We start from the raw sequence: 19514 nt of genomic DNA, 5'->3' as shown, positions 1-19514 counted from the left end.
GGAGGTAAGGCTGTGAAAAGGTGAGAGACATAGCCATTGGAGGAATTAATTCATCAAATTATTAAAAAAGAGATAGATAGAGGGAGAGAGAGATGCCTCTTCACAAAGCAAACATTATATGGTTCATCAGATAATACATATATTAAACACATGTATTATTCTGTTTCTTTCTAAGTTCACGTGGGCACTTGACATGAACACTGAATACAATTATGTGGCTTTAAAACAGTAGACGTATGTCCTCCTGACCCAACTGTACCTGTGATATGAGTATCAGATAAAACATTAATTATTAATTAATTCAATGCCTGTCCTCACCTTGTAGGCTCCAAGCTGCTGTGTGATTAATTATTCAACCTTCTGATTAATCTTTCAGTGGTACCAAACTGTGCCAGGGGACCAGGTTAATTGGGGTGCAAGATGTGGCCAGTGATAAGACACGGAGAGGGCAACGTGGACAAGCAAACACATTTGTTGAGTTCTCTTGGGAAAAGATTTTCTTGCATTTAGAATGAGATGAGAAAGCCTAAAATGTAAGACGAGCAAGAGAGAGAATAAGAAAGAAAATACAGTTCTAAATGTTAAATACAAGTTAGTTTCTCTAACTGATAGTGAGAGAAAGGTGACTTAAACCTGTTTCAGTAACTGTTACATAGCAGTCTAAGAGGAATCGGACGTGGGTATGAGTTATGTCAGAATTACACTCCACTGAACGAGTAGTATTTAGACAGGGAGATTTGAGCTTATCATTATACAATATTGTTGTTCTCTATTCAATAAAATAACAACAACCTCGTTCATCAACACACACACACATTTAAACAGAGGAGGATGGCAACTGTACAGTAAACCCAGAGAGATGCTGATTTGACCCAGCCAGAACTTTGTGTTGTTTTAGTTTGTCTCTGTGTGGACTGTAAATGGGCCATATTGCACCCTGAGGCCCATGGGTCCCCTGCTGGAGCTCAGTGCATTCTGAAAAGAGGGGGGGAGAGATAGAGAGAGAGAGTATGTATGTATGTATGAGAGAGTCAACAAGAAACAGCATCTTTCATTATGCTAATATACTATGATTCACTTGTCTCTAATAAAGGTAAAAATTACTGACTTACCACAGTAACAGATTTAGAAAACATAACGTTGTTGATGAGCTTCCCCAAAGTACCCTATTATCAGATTTTCCAGATCATCTTTAGAGCCGCAAATCATCATTTGGTGACATTTTGGCATCAGAAAACCAGGACAGGTAAGACAGGGAGAGACAAACGGTGTGAGATGAGAGGATGGAAGTAGAACAGGAATTAGAGCAGGCTGATGAGAAGGGGGGAGAAAGAGAGATGAAGTGAGATACTCTGCCTCTCCCTCGAGCAGCGTAGACAGAGACACAGATGTCAGAGAACACAAACTCCCGAGAGACACAGGAGGGAGGGGAGAGGGGTGGTGTGTGTGTGTGTGTGGGGGGGGGGGGGCAGTGGGGGTAATGCTCACTTATCAGCTTCACACGCTCAAACACAGTTTGTGGGAGCTTGGGTGTCTAATTGGGTCTGTTAACGTTGTTCTGACTCACATAGTGTATGTATACACTTCTGCCCTCAATCTCTGGACATCTGCTAGGAGAGTCAAGACCATGGGCATGCAGATGGGACTGGAGGACTGTCACGTTTTACTGCAGCCACTGTACTCTGCTTCACTTTCGTTGCTTATTAACTCACTGCAGTTCTTCCATTATGTAACATAACTGTAAACAAAGATATGCTATGCTCCAAATTGATGAAAAACAAATGTATTTACAGCTAACTCTTCTATTGCCCTACATCTTTGTTATCTTTGGTGCTCTCATAAATGCAGCATGGTCAAGAATGTATAGGCTATTGACATTCTTCACTTTCCTTTTTGCCTTTTCCATTGAGACTGGTATGCATTGGACACATACTGTACGTGTGAGATAATCACAGGTATTTAGGGTACCAAAATCCTTTTTCTAAACCTCTGTGCACACCCCAGCATAACTCAATTTACCACTACGCTGAATCCAAGGCAACATGGGGCCCTTACCAGAAAAGTGAAACCTATGAGAAATGAACTGAAGAAATGTTTAGTTTGTATTACTCATTTACTCATGATTGTACTGTTTTGGGGTGTAGACCTACACCATTGAGACTATTTCATCTGATGGTTGTTGGAGGAATCTCGTTGAGTGATGAGAGGTGAATGTATGATACTACAGTATGAGTTACATTAACCTACCCAACTGTCAGTGTGTGAACATCAGTTTACCCCACAGAGAAGCGGGAAAGAAGAGAGGGCAGAGTGACAGAGGGGACTGAAAAGAGCAAAACGCCAGTAGGAGTGAGCATTTTTAGACATTGTTGAAAACTAAATGTATATTTGGTTTTCTTTCAGGCTACTCCCATTGAGCAATAGAGCTTCACGTTAATAAATGAGCTCTAACAAACTGTCAATTAGGCCTATAGTGAGTCACATGAGTTCTGTGTTGGGTCATTAATAACTGTGAATCAAACTTGTCAGGAAAGCGTCAGTCAGTATCGTTAATTAGGCTTCTCTCTCTCTCACCGTATCCTGTCTCACACGTGACTCTGAACCTCATTTGAGATTCTTTAGAAATGTAATGTGTCATCTTATAATACAGGTCATTATGATACGTGACGCGGGACCGAACGACACACCACATGCCACAGGCAACAGTAGAAATCCTCCTCTAAATGCACCCAAAATCACTGACGCAAGCTGCCCGTGGTGCACGTAAGGACCACTTTGCCTGCATGTAACGAACACTGACTGTCAGTCCTCGCGTCTCTCCAACTGAACAAGCAGGTGGCATTCAGAACTTTATCACCATGAGCGTGTGTAGGTGGGTGTTGCTAGCATTGTACAGATAAATATCCTACACGAAAACACTCAGGGATCAAACAGGCTGCCCTGAATCTGAGACTCTGAGTACACGCTGGCTTAATGCTGAACACCTGTACATGGGGGGAACTGTCTTCGCGATCTCCAGTCTAGTCGTGGCATCTGCATCTGCACATAGTAATTCACCGAGGCAAAGGGAACGGCAATGAGCACCTCTCTTCCAAAGAGCGATTCGACCACTTCTCTGCTGAGATCTTCAGCAGTAAATCGCAGGTCTGCTCACCACCCTGAGCACGGGTCGCACAGCCACCGCAGCAGTCACCATCGTTATGCCGAAGGTAGCCATGTGCCCGAGGAGACGGGCTGGACCGAGGACTGCGAGGCGAGCGCGCGTAGACCCCTTTGTCAACCAAGACACGCTGGTCTCCGTAATGGGGATGATAAACGGGGACACAAAAGCCAGCATCACCACCACCACCACCACAACCATCACCACCAAAGCAGCACCGTCGTCGACGACGTCTACGGCCAGGAGGACAGGAGCCAGCGGGTGGATCGGAGCGGGAAAGGGCACAGTAAACCGACCAGACACCCAGCCCACCAACACAACACTTCCAGAGGTGACCTGCCGCCGGCGCCTCAACAACACGGCAACTCACGCCCGGACCGAAGGTCCTCGCCAACTCCCTCGTATCCAAAGCACCCAGACGATACTGCTTATTTTTTTGAACCGAAGGACAAAACTGACGTGGGGTCGTCCACGAGTTTAAACTCTGATCCACCTGCCACGTCCTCGCCAGTGCCAGCAGTGTCCAGCCGCACCTCCAAAAGACGCAGCGCACCCTCGTCCGAGCATGACGCCAATCTTCACCCGATAGTGAAATCGGTCTTCGGGCAGGTAAGCAGCTCAGTGTCTGGACAAATTCATGACTTTCGAACACATTCAAAGTTAGTTAAGCGATTCAACAAGTAGTTGGGGAGCAGACTATGTTAAGTCACTTAGCCTACTACATACAAATTACGCGCGTAATAAAATTGCACAATTCAAATGTAAATTAAAATACCCCCTATAGGCCTACAAGTCTTACAGTCTAAGAATTTCCCAACAAAATCCAGGAAAATAAACTCTACACTAAAGTCCTCAATTATGATGCAATGGCTTGCAGTGCTCACTCAAGCACACATACACGCGTAGGTGTTCTGTTGTGTAACACAATGCGACGGGGAAATCACATCTTTAACAGTAATTTAATGAATGTTGAGTTGTTGTTCAGTAGGGAAGGACTAGCCTATGTCTTACTGTACAACCCACATAGTTAATGTCAACAGTGTAGTATAGGGATAATAAAGCATTAGGTTATTTACACTCTAACAGCTCTCAACGTTTTCAAGGCCATAATGCATTTTATATCAGACGTTTTAGTTTAATGTTTGTAATATGAAGTCAAATAAAATTCAATGATTTATACACAGGATTTCCTTTAGATGGAGTTTCTTTGTTTACCTTCTGGCATCATCATATTATCAGAGCTAAATTATTGACAGTTTAGACATAAGTGATACTTCCTTCTAGTGTCAGGTTGATTTAGGTTCAAAGGTGAGCAGCAGATGGAGCAGGAATCCAACCCAGGTGTGACTGGACACCCGCTCACCTCATCTGACCACATAAAAAATGTATGTGTGTTTTGAGTCCAAATCTTATTTGTATCTAATAACCATTAGTTTGATGGAAAAGAATGGCAGGCTATCATGCGTCCCGATATGAATGAGGGTACTCTCATCATGCCTGTCACCTAAGCAATGGCAGGTGGATCATGTATCCAGTCCTGTGGAAAAATTAGTGGGGAGGAGGAGGGCACACGCACACACACACACACACACACACACACACACACGCACATCAAAATCAATATTTGTTCAATTAGCAACAAGATATGGAACTAAATTAGTTGCCACATAATCTTATGTCAGAGTTCAAGAAGCAAGGAAACAAAGGATGATCTATGATCTACCATATGTTAGAGGGCTGTGAACTGTTAGATGGATGGGCAAAGATGGTGTGTGAGGGTGGATGACAAAATAGGGGTGTTCCTTCCCATCTCTTCTTTCCTGCATCCTATCTCCTGAACCCCATACTAATACAAAATCCTTCCTCAAGTCCTCATATTCCTTCCATGCTTTTGTTGCTCTCCAGTTACTGGGTTCTCTTCTTTTCTTCGTGTGGCGATTTTCGTCTCAGTGTTGAGGGAGTTAGAAAGCTCAGGACGAGACAATAAGTTCCCCATGTGCTAATGTGTGCCAGAAATAACTTCACTCAATCCAGGCCAGAGCTTCAATCAGACAAAGGAGCTCCAGCCAAAGCAAATCCATGCAGTGCTGCTGTGCTACATACAGCATCTCTTCTCAACCTGCTCTACAGTGAGAATCCATGTGTTAGCCCCTCTGTCACTTTATCCAGTCGGGATGTTTTGAAATGGGAATATTAAAGGAGCTCTAATGACAATATATGTCAAATTAATGCTTGGTTGACTGTGACATTGGAAAAGGGTGGGCAAGGTTACAGTGTTTCATTGTATGCTTGTCAGTAAAGCTCTCAGACATTGTTGACATTGTGATTATTTCTCAATATAAATATGAGAGGCCATGCCAAATCACTATAGTTGGCATGTGCAATTATGCTAATTGATAGAAACGCTTTCAATGTTGTATATCTGTATACAGATATTTCCAGCTGACCAAGGTCAAAATAGTATTTTTGATCTATTTGTTTGATTCCATTTGGATTCTGTGTTACCCTCATAAAGGCCCATCTTACATGGATGACCACTGCTACACAACCACAGACCACTGCTACATAACGTAGCATCTAGATGTACTCATACTGTGTGTGTGTGTCTGTGTGAGTGAGTGATTGAGTAAGTGATACTTCCTTTCACCTTTACATGAGCATCATTTTACTAGTCTTTTAATAGTAAGTCTTTTAATGGATATTCTGACATAGAGTGAGCTTATACCCGCTGAGATTTCATATTTCATATTTTCTTATGTAACATCAAGGTCTGAATACAATCCCTATAGAACTCATTTGCTGCCAGTGGAAGCTAAATATAGCTCTCCCAAGACCTGATTATAAGAGCGCGGAGGAGAAGGGCCTTTTTGTGTCATGGTGAAAATATTCAAATCCTTCGGATACCACGCTACCTGACAAAGCCTGTTTGCAAATTGGTGACTAAAGCAGGGATTTCAGCATGAAGCAAAACATTTTTTTTAATAGGCATCCATATAAATACCATGCTTTAATTTTTTATTGTACTGAATTATGGTAATAGATGATCTGTGGGGGTGGGTGGGGGAGGTGGGGTACATCGAGAGAAAAGCACATGAGAATGTTGAGTGGTTTAAGGTGATTGATTCCTGCAAAAAAAACAACAACAACCTTGATGCAGATACAGTATGCCTGTCTAGTGTCTTTGAGTGTCTAGAAAAGCGCTATATAAGTCTAATGTATTATTATTATTATTATTATGATTATTATTATTATGATTATTATTATTATGATTATTATTATATATTATGTAGCACATATAGAGGGTACATATACTAAAATATGATGACATCCAATTGGTCAGCTATGATAACAGCATCTTCCCTCAATAACATTGAGGAAAACAAAACGTTAATGTTTGTAGCTAGCTTTTTGAACATGGCTCCATACAGTACGTTCGTGCACTGTACATGTTCTGCATGATAGCTCCAATGAGGTCCAGAGAGACATACTTGACCTACTGTGTGTGCATTTTAACATTAATTCATTTAGTCATTCAGGTCACTTTGGTCAAGGGCAGAAATGTGTGTGTGTCCCACATGGAATTCTCACCATGAGACCTTCAGCCTATTTTCTGAGCCACAACAAAGTCATTGACGATGATACCCAAGAAAGAAACGCTTCCTTTGAGTTGTGAAAAATAATTCAGAACTGCTCATTGGGTGGCAGGACATACAGTATATCATTGTTTTTGCTCACTCATTTTAAATCACTATACAGTGGGAGGAAGAGCCACGGGATTTTGTGCAGGTGTTTGTTAGTTGATAAGTGTGTGTGTGTGTGTGTGTGTGTGTGTGTGTTTTTGTGTGTTTGTGTGTGTTTGTATGGTTATGTGTATGCCCCAGAAGCAACTCTACATCTTGTTTCATATCAGCAGGAACAGTAGTGACAGAGCAGAGATATGAAGAGTGAAGGAATTGGATAAATTGGAGGAAGAAGAATAGGTAGGTAGTCAGACATGGGCATGGTTACGTAAGGACAACACTCGTCAGCTCCCTCTGTCTTACAGCAGCTGACAGCTTTGCAGACAATGTACGGAAACCTGTCCAGCAAAAGGTTTCCTCTCTCCCTTTTCTGTTTGCTCCTCTCCACTCCCACCATTCCCTTTCCATCTCCCTTCTTTCACTGAATCTTCTTGCTTCCACCAATATCTCTTTCTCTCTCTCTCTCCCCCCCTTATGTCTCTCTACTATGTCAATGCTGCTCCTTTTCATTTTTCATTGGTACTCTGGCCATCCCTCCTTTCCTCCTTCCTTCCCTCCCTCTCTTTCTCTCCGTCCCTGTCTCCTGCCTGGGTCAGACTGACCTTGACGATGTCTGAAAGGGAGAGAAGAAAGAAGGGGGCGGAGAAAAACAGAGGGTGCCTCTATGACGGGGAAGAGAGATGATGATGAAAGGTCTGTGTACCATAGGAGAGGGAGAAGGTGAATGAGCTGCTATGATAGTACTGTCATACTTCATTTCTGTCTTCAAGATGTTTATAGCCCAAAGGCTATTTATAGAGACTGGGTTTGCGATTTTCTGAAGGAAGGTTGTAAAAGAGGTGCTGTAGACGTCATCACCATGAAGTGTGTGTGTGTGTGTGTGCGTGTGCATGCGTGTGTGTGTGTGTATGTGTGTGTGTGTGTGCTCGCATGTGAGTGTATGCACCTGCATGTTAATAAATATTTATGGAAACCTGAAGATAGTTGCAGCCATTGAAAAGCAAATCAGTGTGTGACAGGGAGACAGACAGAGGTTAGACAAGGTGAAAAAGCATATTGAAAAATAGGAAAAATGTATTGACATGAATGATGTGTTGAAATACACCAATGAATAAATGTATTATATTGTAAAACTAAGGTTTACAAAAAAGCATACCGTCATCATTACTACACTAGTGTTGGAAGGGAATCATTTAGTCTTAAATAGAAAGATGACAACTTTATTGCAGTGCAAGTATAACCATATTCAACCGTATAAATGATTCATACTCAAATGAGAACCAGTCATATTTCACCCCAGGAAATGACCTATCACAGTGAAGGTCACTTGCAGTCTTTTTCTGCCTGAGATGTTTTTTTTCGGATCACTGACTCCTCCTCTGGTGATCTTCAACAGGACAGTCAGGACACACAGAGCCGTCTGAAACATCCAATCATTCCAGGGCTATATACAGTAGGTCCATGCAGAGTAATAAAATATAAGGAACAGGATCATATGAAAATGAAACGCGAGCAAGTCAATATTGAAATGAGAGCGTAAGGTGATATGGTATCATCAACAAGATTAGGTACTAAACGTCGGTTGTACATGACTAATGGCTTCATCAGGACATTCACTGGTACATAAAGAGAGCTTGGCAGAGGCATGATGAGAGATGTTACTATTACCAATCCACCCAGTCTCCCCCCCCCCACCTACCTTCTCATCTCATCTCCTAGCCAATTTAGCTCACTAGTTGGCACTGGATCAAACAGGATTATCTTTGACCTCAAATCTTCTTTAAACCGCAAAAGCAATTATTACCATTTTCCTCTTGGAATTAGCTGTCTCTCCCATGACAGACTAATGTATGCATGTACGTGTGTCTGTATGTGTGTGTGTCTGTGTATGTTGTAAAGCATGCTTGGGGGTATGCGTGTGTGATGTGTGCTTTCGTTTGAGTGTGCAATTTGATGGCTGTGGGTGTTAAATCTGTCCAATACGGTCTGCATGAGAAGCAGTTAGCCATACGTTTTTTTGTTAATCTTCACATGTTTATTTGTGCAGTAAGCAGTGTGTGAGTGTGGTGTGTGTGTGTGTGTGTGTGTGCACGTGTGTGCGCATGTGTGTGCACGTGTGTCAGTGTCTGTGTGTGTGTGTGTGTGTGTGTCAGTGTCTGTGTGTGATTGTGTGAATGTGTGTGTGTGTGTGTGTGTGTGCGTGTGTGTTTGTTTGTGTGCATGCCTGTGCACACACTGGGCTGACATTATGAGAGCCGACGGCTCCTGTCTGATATCTGATGTGATCTGAAGCTCACAATGAGCCTACGGTGAGGGGCTGAATGAATCATCAGCAGAGAAACATAAAGAAGGAGAGATAATAAATGAACGATTCATTATGTGATCGTTGGCAGCCTTTGCAGGTGATTTCTGGGATTACTCTTGCCACTTGCATTTTTTGAAGCAGTATGCCCAGACCCCCATGATTGTACACAGTGATTTGTGTGGTGCATACACAGGTACTCACTGGCTTCAGATTGTGATTTTGTGTGTGTGTGTGTTTGTGTGTGTTTGTGTGTGTGTGTTTGTGTGTGTATTCTGGGTGGTCCAGCATCCACATGCCTTTCGTGTTTGCTTCTTGTATATTTTGTAGAGCTTTGGCTTTGATCTCACTACTATTCCTTCTAGCTTAACATGACTTTGTGATGAGCGTGTGTGTATGTGTATGTGTGTGTGTGTGTGTGAGAGAGAGAGAGAGAGAGAGAGAGAGCGTTATATTTTTAGCTCCATAGCCCCACATCCTTGTGTGTGTTTAATCGGGTGTATGCACGCGTGTGTGTTTGGATTAGTGTCTCCAGTTTCTTGCTCGGGGGAAGGTAATATGCTTGTCCGATGCGAGCTTCTTTGTCACTCTCCCTTCGCATAGATGGTTTAAAACTGTGCAACAGAGTGTGTGTGTGTGTGTGTGTGTGTGTGTGAGAGAGAGAGAGAGCAAAGGGAGAGGGAAGAAAAGAGGGAGGGAGCAAGAGAGATACTGAGGGAGAGAGAGAAGAGAGAGAGAGGATGGTGAGCAAATGAATAAGCAATCTTGCATTTTGTGCTCTGAGCACTTGCATCTCACTGAGAAGACACGCATGCCTCCTCTCCCTCTCATGTCTTTGTCTCTCTTCGATCTTTTGTTCGTTCCTGTTTTTCTCTCTTGTCCTCCGTTTTAGTTTACCTCCCCTCTTCCTTCTCTCTCTCTCCTCCTCTCACCTTGACTCCCAATGTCCTGCCCTGTACTGTAGGTCCTCTGTTGATCCTGCACACCCCTACTCTCTATGTTTGTCTCCCTCTGCTCTCTTCATCTGTCTCTCTTCTTATATCTGTCTCTCTTTCTCTATCCTTGTCTCTCTATCTCTCCTGCTCTCTGTCTCCCTCTCACTAAATGTCCTATTGTCTCAGTTGATGACCCACTGAACCTTCATTCCCTCAACCTCGCTTTATCCCATGCATGCACAGAAACACACGCACATGCAAACACACACACATACATGTGCACGCACACACGCACACACAGACACAGGTACAGACAAAACACACACCGAGAGGGACTTTGCTATGGGGAACTGTGTCAGAAATTTCTCCAAGAAGGTAAGGTTTTCTGTACGGCGCTCTGGCTATGGACTGCCTGATCCCTCCCCCCGACTGTCTGTGCATGTCTGTCTCACTGTCTGTCCCATAATTGACTGGAGGCTATTGGACCTGATCGGACTGGACTTCTGGACTTTTGACCCTGTTGTATAGTATATGGGACTATATGACTGGGTTTTGACCGCTGTGCTGCACTGAGCTGTATCCCTGCGTCTTGAGGAGCTGGGCTCTTTCACAAGCTAGAGGATATTAGAGGAGACAGAACAGCCCAGAATCTACTGCTGTTTTTCTCATCCACCTCATTGAGCATCGATGAATTGAATAGTTCACTGACCAGCCTCAAATACTGACTTGTGATGCTTTCAATATTTTTGGGGGGGGACTGCACTTTGACGATCTCTGGACAGTGGCGTTATTTACCAATGTTTTGTGCATACTATACTGTATGCACTGTATAGTTGTCTCTGTATTGTTTACGTAGGACTGCGTTGGGATTTCCATAGATGGTGATTGTCATAGGAATAGCTAAATGTAAGCATGACTGTAGAATGTCAATAGTGTTGGAGTGTATCCTCAGTGGAAGCCAGTGATACTCTGCCTGCCCTCTCTCTCTATTAGTCCAGTGTCTAGTGTTGCCCTTGACTATCTGAGTTGGATGAGTGTCAATAAGCAGGCTCATGTCACAATCAACCACATGAGTCAAAGAGAGTCCAGGCGTTGCCTCTTCACCTCTTCTTACGGAATCCAGACAGAGGAGCCGATCGGTCAACAGGTGGCGCTGCCCTGTTGATTTGTACTGAACCCGTAGAAGCACTACAGAGCCAAACCCCCTAGGGCAAGCAGTTTGAGTGGATGTCATTGTTCTGAGAGGGCTCAACTACCGCTGCAAGCATTACATGATTATTCAGTGTGACAACTGTGTTTGGATAATTCCCTGATGTACTCAGAACTCTTAAGTATCCACACTGAGAACCATTGTTTGTTTGAGAACATGGATCTCATGAACAAAATAAAATAATAAAGAAAATGTCATACTTAAAGGTACTGTAAGTGTAATTGTACTGTAGATCAGACATTTATGCAATGCAGTGGATTGGTTTTTCATGCATCAGGGAACCGGCTCGTTAATACATTTCATCCACACAGCTGTACGTCCTTGAGTTGATGCTGTACAATATGACAACCAACTGTTAAAGCCATATGTCTGCAGTAGAAGGGAATTGTAGGGAAGTTCTTGCTTAAGTGACTCCCATTCTAATATAATGTCTAAAACATTTTCTTAGATTTGAACATGTCCCCACATTGGACCGTCAAATTAAGGACACTGTTCTATGCATCACTTGCTAAGATTACCCATTGGGCAATGCTTCCTGTGGTGGCCAGCACCATAAGGCAGGAGCTGGCACTGGAACTGGCCTGCAACAGATGGAGTGTGAAGGTCATGCACATTAGAGGGGCAAATACAGTATGTGTGTGTGTGTGTGTGTGTGTGTGTGTGTGTGTGTGTGTGTACAGACCTCTTCTCTGACTGGAGAAAGGTCTGCCCTTATTAGCTTTAGTACAGATTAGTTTATTACAGATATATTTGGAGGCTTCAACAGTGGGCTATGATGCCTCTAATTAACCTGTAGATCCCACTGTAATTGGGTGTTGTGTGTTGTGTGCTCTGCCTTTGCCCTCCGGTCTAACTAACTGGTCATTATAATGTAATGGCTGAATGATTTTATTCCTTCTATTTGGACAATGGCTAATTGGACTGTGTGTGCAAATAAGCCATCCTTCTTTGTATTCGGGTGGCATTCTTGGCATGAATATAACTTAGCATTTGTGTTTGCACAAAGTGATGTTTTTATTTTATTTTTAATACCCTCCCATTTTAACCCCAAATCACTGTGACCCACGACAGCTTGTGTCGGATTGATTATCTTCTGAGCGTGATCTCTGTGTGCTGTGTTGCAAACAAGTGTCCTCAGCTGCAGAGAAAACATTCTTTGGGAATGGTACAGGAGGGATGGTGTTTGTTGCCCTGTTGTACTAAATGTAACCTCAGCTTGTGTCACTATCCTCTGCCTTGACTGAACCCATGACCCAGCCACTCCATGACCCTGTAGATTGACTGACAGACATGTCCTTAGCCTCTAACTCCTCCCACCACCATCCAGGCCCTCTGTTGTTGGTTGGGCTCCATCATGTTGTCCACAAGTGGAGTGATGGTCTCTACCCTTGTCTCTGCCCCTGCGTCCCCTCTCTCCTGGTCCCCCCCTCCCCACCTTGGGATGTGCCCCCCCACATCCAACCTTGGATGTGGCCCCAGGACCAGAAGAAGAGCTACAAAGCAGTAGCATCCTATGAGGAGGGGGGCCACCACGGTGGGAACTATCTTGAGCCCCTAGTGGCCTTGGCCCAGAGCGGCGCCAACATGCACAACGTACTGGGGCCTGCCTGCATCTTTCTACGCAAGGGCTTCGCTGAGAGCCGGCAGGCTGTACGTAAGTCCAGACACAGACATGCACACGTGCACATGTGCATGCATACACACACACACACACACACACACACACTCACGCATACGCATACACACACACACACACACACACACACACACACACACACACACACACACACACACACACACAGACACACACAGACACACACATACATACACTCACATACTGACACCTATGTTCCTCTACAGCTATAAAAACTCACAGACATAACCAGCCAGTCATACTCACCTAACATCTCTCTCTCTCTGCTTCACTTTTTTTTTTTACCCACATTTGCCAAAACATTCATCTTGGAAAAGGTTCAGGTAATGGTCTCCAAAATGTGCCGGTGTACAATCTACAATAGTATCTGTATAGAACCCGTAGAACCCAATACATATAGAATGCCTGTCTTGTGTGTGTGTGTGTGTTCGTTTGTGTGTGCTTGTGTGCGTGTGTGTGTGTGTGGGGGATGGCACTACTAGAGCTCTTTGTCACTCTGATAAACTGTAAATGCTTGTGGTAGATATAGCACGTTTGACGTATAGTCAACATAGTCTCCAACGGAATACAATCAGGGGCATCGCTTCTGCAGACCAAAGAATATGTTCTCTGTGCACATATTATCTAGCTATACCAGCGTTGACCACGTGTGGTGCTGTAAGATACGTCAAAAAGATACAAAAAATATGCTCCATTAGAGTTACATGAATTGCAAGATATGTTACTGAGAGTTACATATCGAGAGAGGAATTACGACTTGTGTGGTGGTTAGGCAGTATTGGGCATTCACTTTGAGTTGTTACGGATTGGGTCAATTGTCAGGGTAAAGTACTATCAAACATTAGCATAAGCAACAATAATTTGCAAGAGTTAGTGTCCTGTCATTAGGGAGAGAACTACTCTGACCTGTCCCTGGCAGACTGCCACCACTTCAGAGCCTGTCCTGATAATGTGCCCTGTGAGGATATTAAGGGGATGCAGAGGTGGAGATGGGGTCAGGCTAATTCAAAGTCCAGACCTAGCTTGATAGAGAACAAGAAGGAACTGATTCAGTTTGTTTCCCCTAAGGTGTCTGCGACTCACCACCACCGCCCCTCCGTATCGAGTAGATACCCTGCCATCAAAAAAAAACTCCCCAGCCGGCCCGTGACCCTCAACGTTGAAATATGTGAAATATGTCAGTTGCTGTTTCAACGTTGAAAAAAACAACATCGAAACAACGTTTAATGCAAAATTTCCTTTCAAAAATCAAAACAAAATTCAACAGTGATTCAACCTTGCTCCAAGACGTTGATTCATCCGTGAATAAATGTTAACATGCCGGCTGGGTCACAGCAGTTACATCAATATTACACAGGAATGGATCATTCATTAAATGCCTAGCTATTCCTCCCCAAATGCCCAAAATATTTGGCATAACATTTTGCAGACAAGTGTTTTGTTGATGGTATCTTACACAAGAGTTATTTGAGAGGTTTGGGGGGGTCATGAGGTGACTAATAGAATCTCAACATGGTGATTTTCATCCTAACCTTGGCATGTGATTTTTCACAGGACCGCGAGTTGAGGCCAGAGGAAATGGATGGTGAGTGAGCAGATGAGCTGCAATGAACGCAATGTTGCATGATATCACGTGATCCAGGCTAGGTTGGTATTTTGATATTTGGGGTTTAGGCATACTGCAGGATTATTCTAAACCCAAACTCAATACCTAAACTCTAATTTATTTTAATTTAAACTCTAAACAACCTTGAGCTGGCCAAAATATGTGCATTATATATATTATATATAAATATTTCAGTTAAGACAATTACCTAGGTAAAATGCATTGTTAAAAAGAGGCATGGTTTATTGAGTTTCATTCTAATAGTGGATGCCTTTGAGTGCCTTTCCATTGCGTCATGGTGAAGTATTTCCCACTAACGATGTGAACATGGTGGTTATCGAAAGCATCTGTTCTTGTGTCTACTGTACCATTATTTAAATACAAAAATGCATTCACTCTCATTAGTAATCTATGTAACTGATTGAATTATCTGATTTCATAAACTGAGGACATTTAGTTTGATATTGATCTTAATATTGATATTTCTTCCCCTATGCCGCCTTTCTCAGAGTTGCGTGAAGCATTTAAAGAGTTTGATAAAGACAAAGATGGGTTTATCGGCTGTAAGGACCTAGGCAACTGCATGAGAACCATGGGATACATGCCCACTGAAATGGAGTTGATAGAACTCAGCCAGCAGATCAACATGAATTGTGAGTAACTGTGTGTGTGTGTGTGTGTGTGTGTGTGTGTGTACAAGCATGCATGCTGTCCCTTTTCTCTCTCTCGCTCTCTTTCTCTCTTGTTCTCTCTCTCTGCCTTCTCTCTTCTTTGATAGATATTTGCATTTTGCACACACCATTACACATGCGGGCTCTGAAAATTCAAGGTCCAATAGCTCTGACACAGATCCCTTTAACAATTAGCCCCGAAAAGGCCATAAAACACAGCCGCCTCTATAAATAGTCTTGGGGCTTAAAGCATATTGATATGATGTGTCTACATGGTAGAGCTTAAATCTGGTCAGCCCTCTCTCTCTCATCTCTCATAGGGAGAGAGATTATTAATGTGTTCATGTAAGCTACTGTGTATGTGTTTTATTGTGAAAACATCCATGTAGATATACTGTATACAGTTTAAACGGTTTTGTTTGTTTATTTCTGACATTGACACCTCTTAATGAATCCCTGTTTACTCTGTCTCACAGTAGGAGGCCATGTGGACTTTGAGGACTTTGTAGAGTTGATGGGTCCCAAACTGCTGGCTGAAACGGCAGATATGATAGGGGTCAAAGAGCTGAGGGATGCTTTCAAAGAGGTGAGTCTAGGGCAGGGGTGCTCACACTTTTTGGAACCAAGATCTACTTTTCAAGTAGCCAGTCTGCCAAGATCTACCAGTCTAGTTTCAACATCGCAAACGTACATGCACGTACTACAAACACACACACACACACACACACACACACACACACAGTTCCCAGCCTGCATAGTAAACTCACAATACACTTTCCCTCTCTCTGTCACACAACCACAGGAGAAGACCATCACAAACCCTCCCTCTTTGCTATTCTCGCTCACACACATTCACACACACACACACACACACACACACACACACACACACACACACACACACACACACACACACACACACACATTTGCCAGTCTGCATAGGGAGCCATAGCACAAACCCTCCCTCTCTCTCCCCCTCTCTCTCCCTCTCTCTCTCTCACTCTCTTACACACACACACACACACACACACACACACACACACACACACACACACACACACACACACACACACACACACACACACACTCACTTTCTCTCACTCACACACTGACAGCCAGTCTGCAGTACCATAGCCAACTACTGATCCAACAAACAGAAAAGTAAACCAGATACAAAACAGGTAGTTCCCTAGTTTGAAAGGAGGAAATAAATGCATTTCTCTACCTTAGTGGGAGACCTGGCACTGGGAGGAGGCAGCTAGTTTCTAGTAGTCAGGGCTGTAGGAGCTGGTTGCAAGGTGTCACCAGCCACTGTGGATCTGTCATCGAAAAGGCAATCTGCAGCCTCAAGAAACTTTTTTCACAATTTCGCCATCTTTGAATGACTTCTTGTGTTTAACAAGAACGTGACTGACGCGATAAGAAGCTATCGTTGCAGCCGTACGTTTTCGCTCTTTTGCCACATTTCCCTTCTTCGAAATAGCCATCGTAGGTTTGCAGATCAGACAGAAGCATTTCCAATATCACATCATTCTGGATGGAAGTTATACGTTATTGGTTTCTTACTTGGTCCAGCTTCCCCACTCATTTGTATAGCCTTTATTTAGTATTATATAGTAAATAGTAGAAATTGGAAGGCTAACTAGGTAATTAGTCTCGCCGGTATTTTGTATTTTGTAGTTGGTGCTGTTGACTGCGCATGCGTGGTGAACCGCGTGTTAGGTGTAGGTGAAAAGATCAGATCTCAGACTGGCTTACCTGTACGTCAATCAAGTGGCAAAAGCCATAGTGAGGATGGCTTTTTTCTTCTTTTTTTTTTCCGTTTTGTTCAATGCCATGCGATCTACCCATACTACCTTTGCGATCGACCGGTCGATCGCGATCGACGTATTGGGCACCCCTGGTCTAGGGGATGGAGAGAGAGAGAGAGAGAGAGTTGTTAATCGAATACGGGGGGAGTAATGGGGGAGTAAAGGGAAGAGAGAGAGATAATAGAGGAAGAGAAAGATTCTTAAGCTGAAAGAGAAGGAAGAAATGTTATTAAAAAGAAGGTAATCATCTAGGTGATTTCAATAGTAGAATGCAGTAAAAATAATGACTCATTACTCAATATATTGCTACAGTAACATTTCACTCTTTACCTCTCTCAGTTTGACACTAATGGCGATGGTCAGATCAGTACTGCAGAACTCAGAGAAGCAATGAAGAAACTTCTAGGTCAGCAGGTAAGATAAAGAAGAGTCTGTCTGTCGGCCTGGTTTTCGTAGTGGAAAAAGTTTCAGGAGGCGAAGACGTCAGAGGAATACAGATCTTTATTTAAGTAACAGAGACCTGGAGTTGGTCTGCAGAACAACCGAATCATTAACTGAAAATACATCTACTTTTATACTGTTTGAGAACACACTTCCTCAGCCTTCCCACCATTATCTATCAATTCATTGGTTGGGATTTGTCCATTCTTATTTGCCTGGCATGACCAGCTGCCTTCATTTACTTATATTTACCAAGTCACAGTGACCTTGTCTGTCTCAATCTGGACATTGCACCATTTCCAGCACACTTTCTTCATTCATTTCCATTCAGTCTGTCTGTCTACATGCACATATCTGAGCTTTTCCCACTGTAGTCTCCAACTGAGCTGTCATATTCTGTCTATGTCTGGTAGGTGGGTCACAGAGACCTAGAGGACATCTTACGGGACATTGACCTGAATGGCGATGGACACGTAGACTTCGAAGGTGAGCTATCTCGTTGGTCACTTTGTGGACCTCTGGATGTTTTGTCTGTTGTAATCAAAGGTTTTGCTACAGAGCCTGGCAAAATAGGTACCCTGTTCATAAATCTCCTATTGTGGGAATAGCAATTTTGCTTGAACACCCCTGAGGATCTTACACCCCCCAAAATAAACACAGCTGTCCGGTCTCTTATTCTTTCACAACATGCACACTCACTTGCACAGACACACACACACACACACACACACACACACACACACACACACACCCACACACACACACACACACACACACACACACACACACACACACACACACACACTCCAGCATCATGCTGACAGTGAGGTGGGAGGATGAAAGGAATAGGCTTGTCTGTCAGATTATCTCCACACCAGGATTATCTCCACACCCCATAAGGATTATGCCACCTCATAGATTACTAAAAGAAGGAAAGCATACAGGCAGATGGACAAAAATAGCATGTACTGCAATTCTTACTAGAGCCGACCGTATGTTCTGCTAGCTGCATCAGTTAGCTTCGCTCCCCACATTTTATGCACTCAATCCATCAATATTTATAATGTTAAGTCTAAATTTGATCTAGCAGCATTGATATGAGAAAATGTATCATTGATTTGACTGGTAGTGCCCACATGCAGTTCCATCATTGTATTCACTTTTTTAGCTCTACTTTTCTTTACAGGGGTTTATACATTGTGTCTCGTCTCTCTTGCTGGATTGATTTCTCTCTTTTTCCTCATCCCCAGAGTTTGTGCGGATGATGTCTCGCTAAAGTACAAGGTAAAACATGTGTAGGTCACGGTAGCGTCTGGAGCCTTTCCTGATGAGAGAGGAGGAGACGGAGAGGCAGAGATGATAGAGTACTGACTGACGACCTCTAACCTCGGACTCCTCAACATCAAAGGCAAAACATATCAAGCCCTGCCCTGAATCTGCCACATTCAAACACAGAGGCTGACAGAACAACAATGTCATTGATGATGATGATGATGATGATGATGATGATGATGTTGTTGGTGATGATGCTGTCTCTAACAGAAGAACTGAGCAACAGTCAGCCTCAGACAGTTTTACATTGTACATTTCAAATCCTATTGAAACCATTTCTACTGCTATGTGTTTACAGGATTAAAGAGCAATGTGGTGTTTGGGCTTCTTCCTCTCTCACACACCCAGTGCCATTGTTAGTTATGGCTGTAGCATTTTAATGGGGACACATTTTTAGCACTTTCTAACATAGCCAGCGTCTCCTGTAACTACAGCATATTCCCCTATGGGATAGTGGAATATTTATCCACAATTTTCAATGGCAATATTCTGTACACTGTCAATGTTGTGTGTGTGTGTGTGTGTGCGTTTTAGTGTTTGTGCAGTCCTAGATTTCCCTCCATTGTATGAGTCCATCATGTCTTAAATCTACTGTAAAGAGTGAGTGTCAAACCCATGGCATAATGCTAGCCAACTCTCTGTTTTGAATGAC

At 43.2% G+C, this 19514-nt stretch overlaps 1 protein-coding gene across 1 annotated transcript; it reads left to right on the top strand.

The window, feature by feature from the left end:
• Positions 1-3076: 3076 nt before the first annotated feature.
• cabp1b (calcium binding protein 1b) lies at positions 3077-18806 on the top strand (the record flags this gene model as incomplete). The annotated part of the gene is made up of 8 exons (XM_080529473.1): positions 3077-3769; positions 12827-12997; positions 14556-14586; positions 15117-15260; positions 15755-15864; positions 17429-17503; positions 17944-18016; positions 18781-18806. The coding sequence occupies 8 exons, from the start codon at positions 3077-3079 to the stop codon at positions 18804-18806; spliced, it is 1323 nt and encodes a 440-aa protein (XP_080385599.1).
• Positions 18807-19514: the final 708 nt, after the last annotated feature.

This window comes from Nansenia antarctica (assembly GCF_963989245.1).
Source record: "Nansenia antarctica genome assembly, chromosome: 4".
In the NCBI taxonomy this organism is placed as follows: Eukaryota; Metazoa; Chordata; class Actinopteri; order Argentiniformes; family Microstomatidae; genus Nansenia; species Nansenia antarctica.
This window is presented reverse-complemented; position numbering and strand designations above follow the sequence as displayed.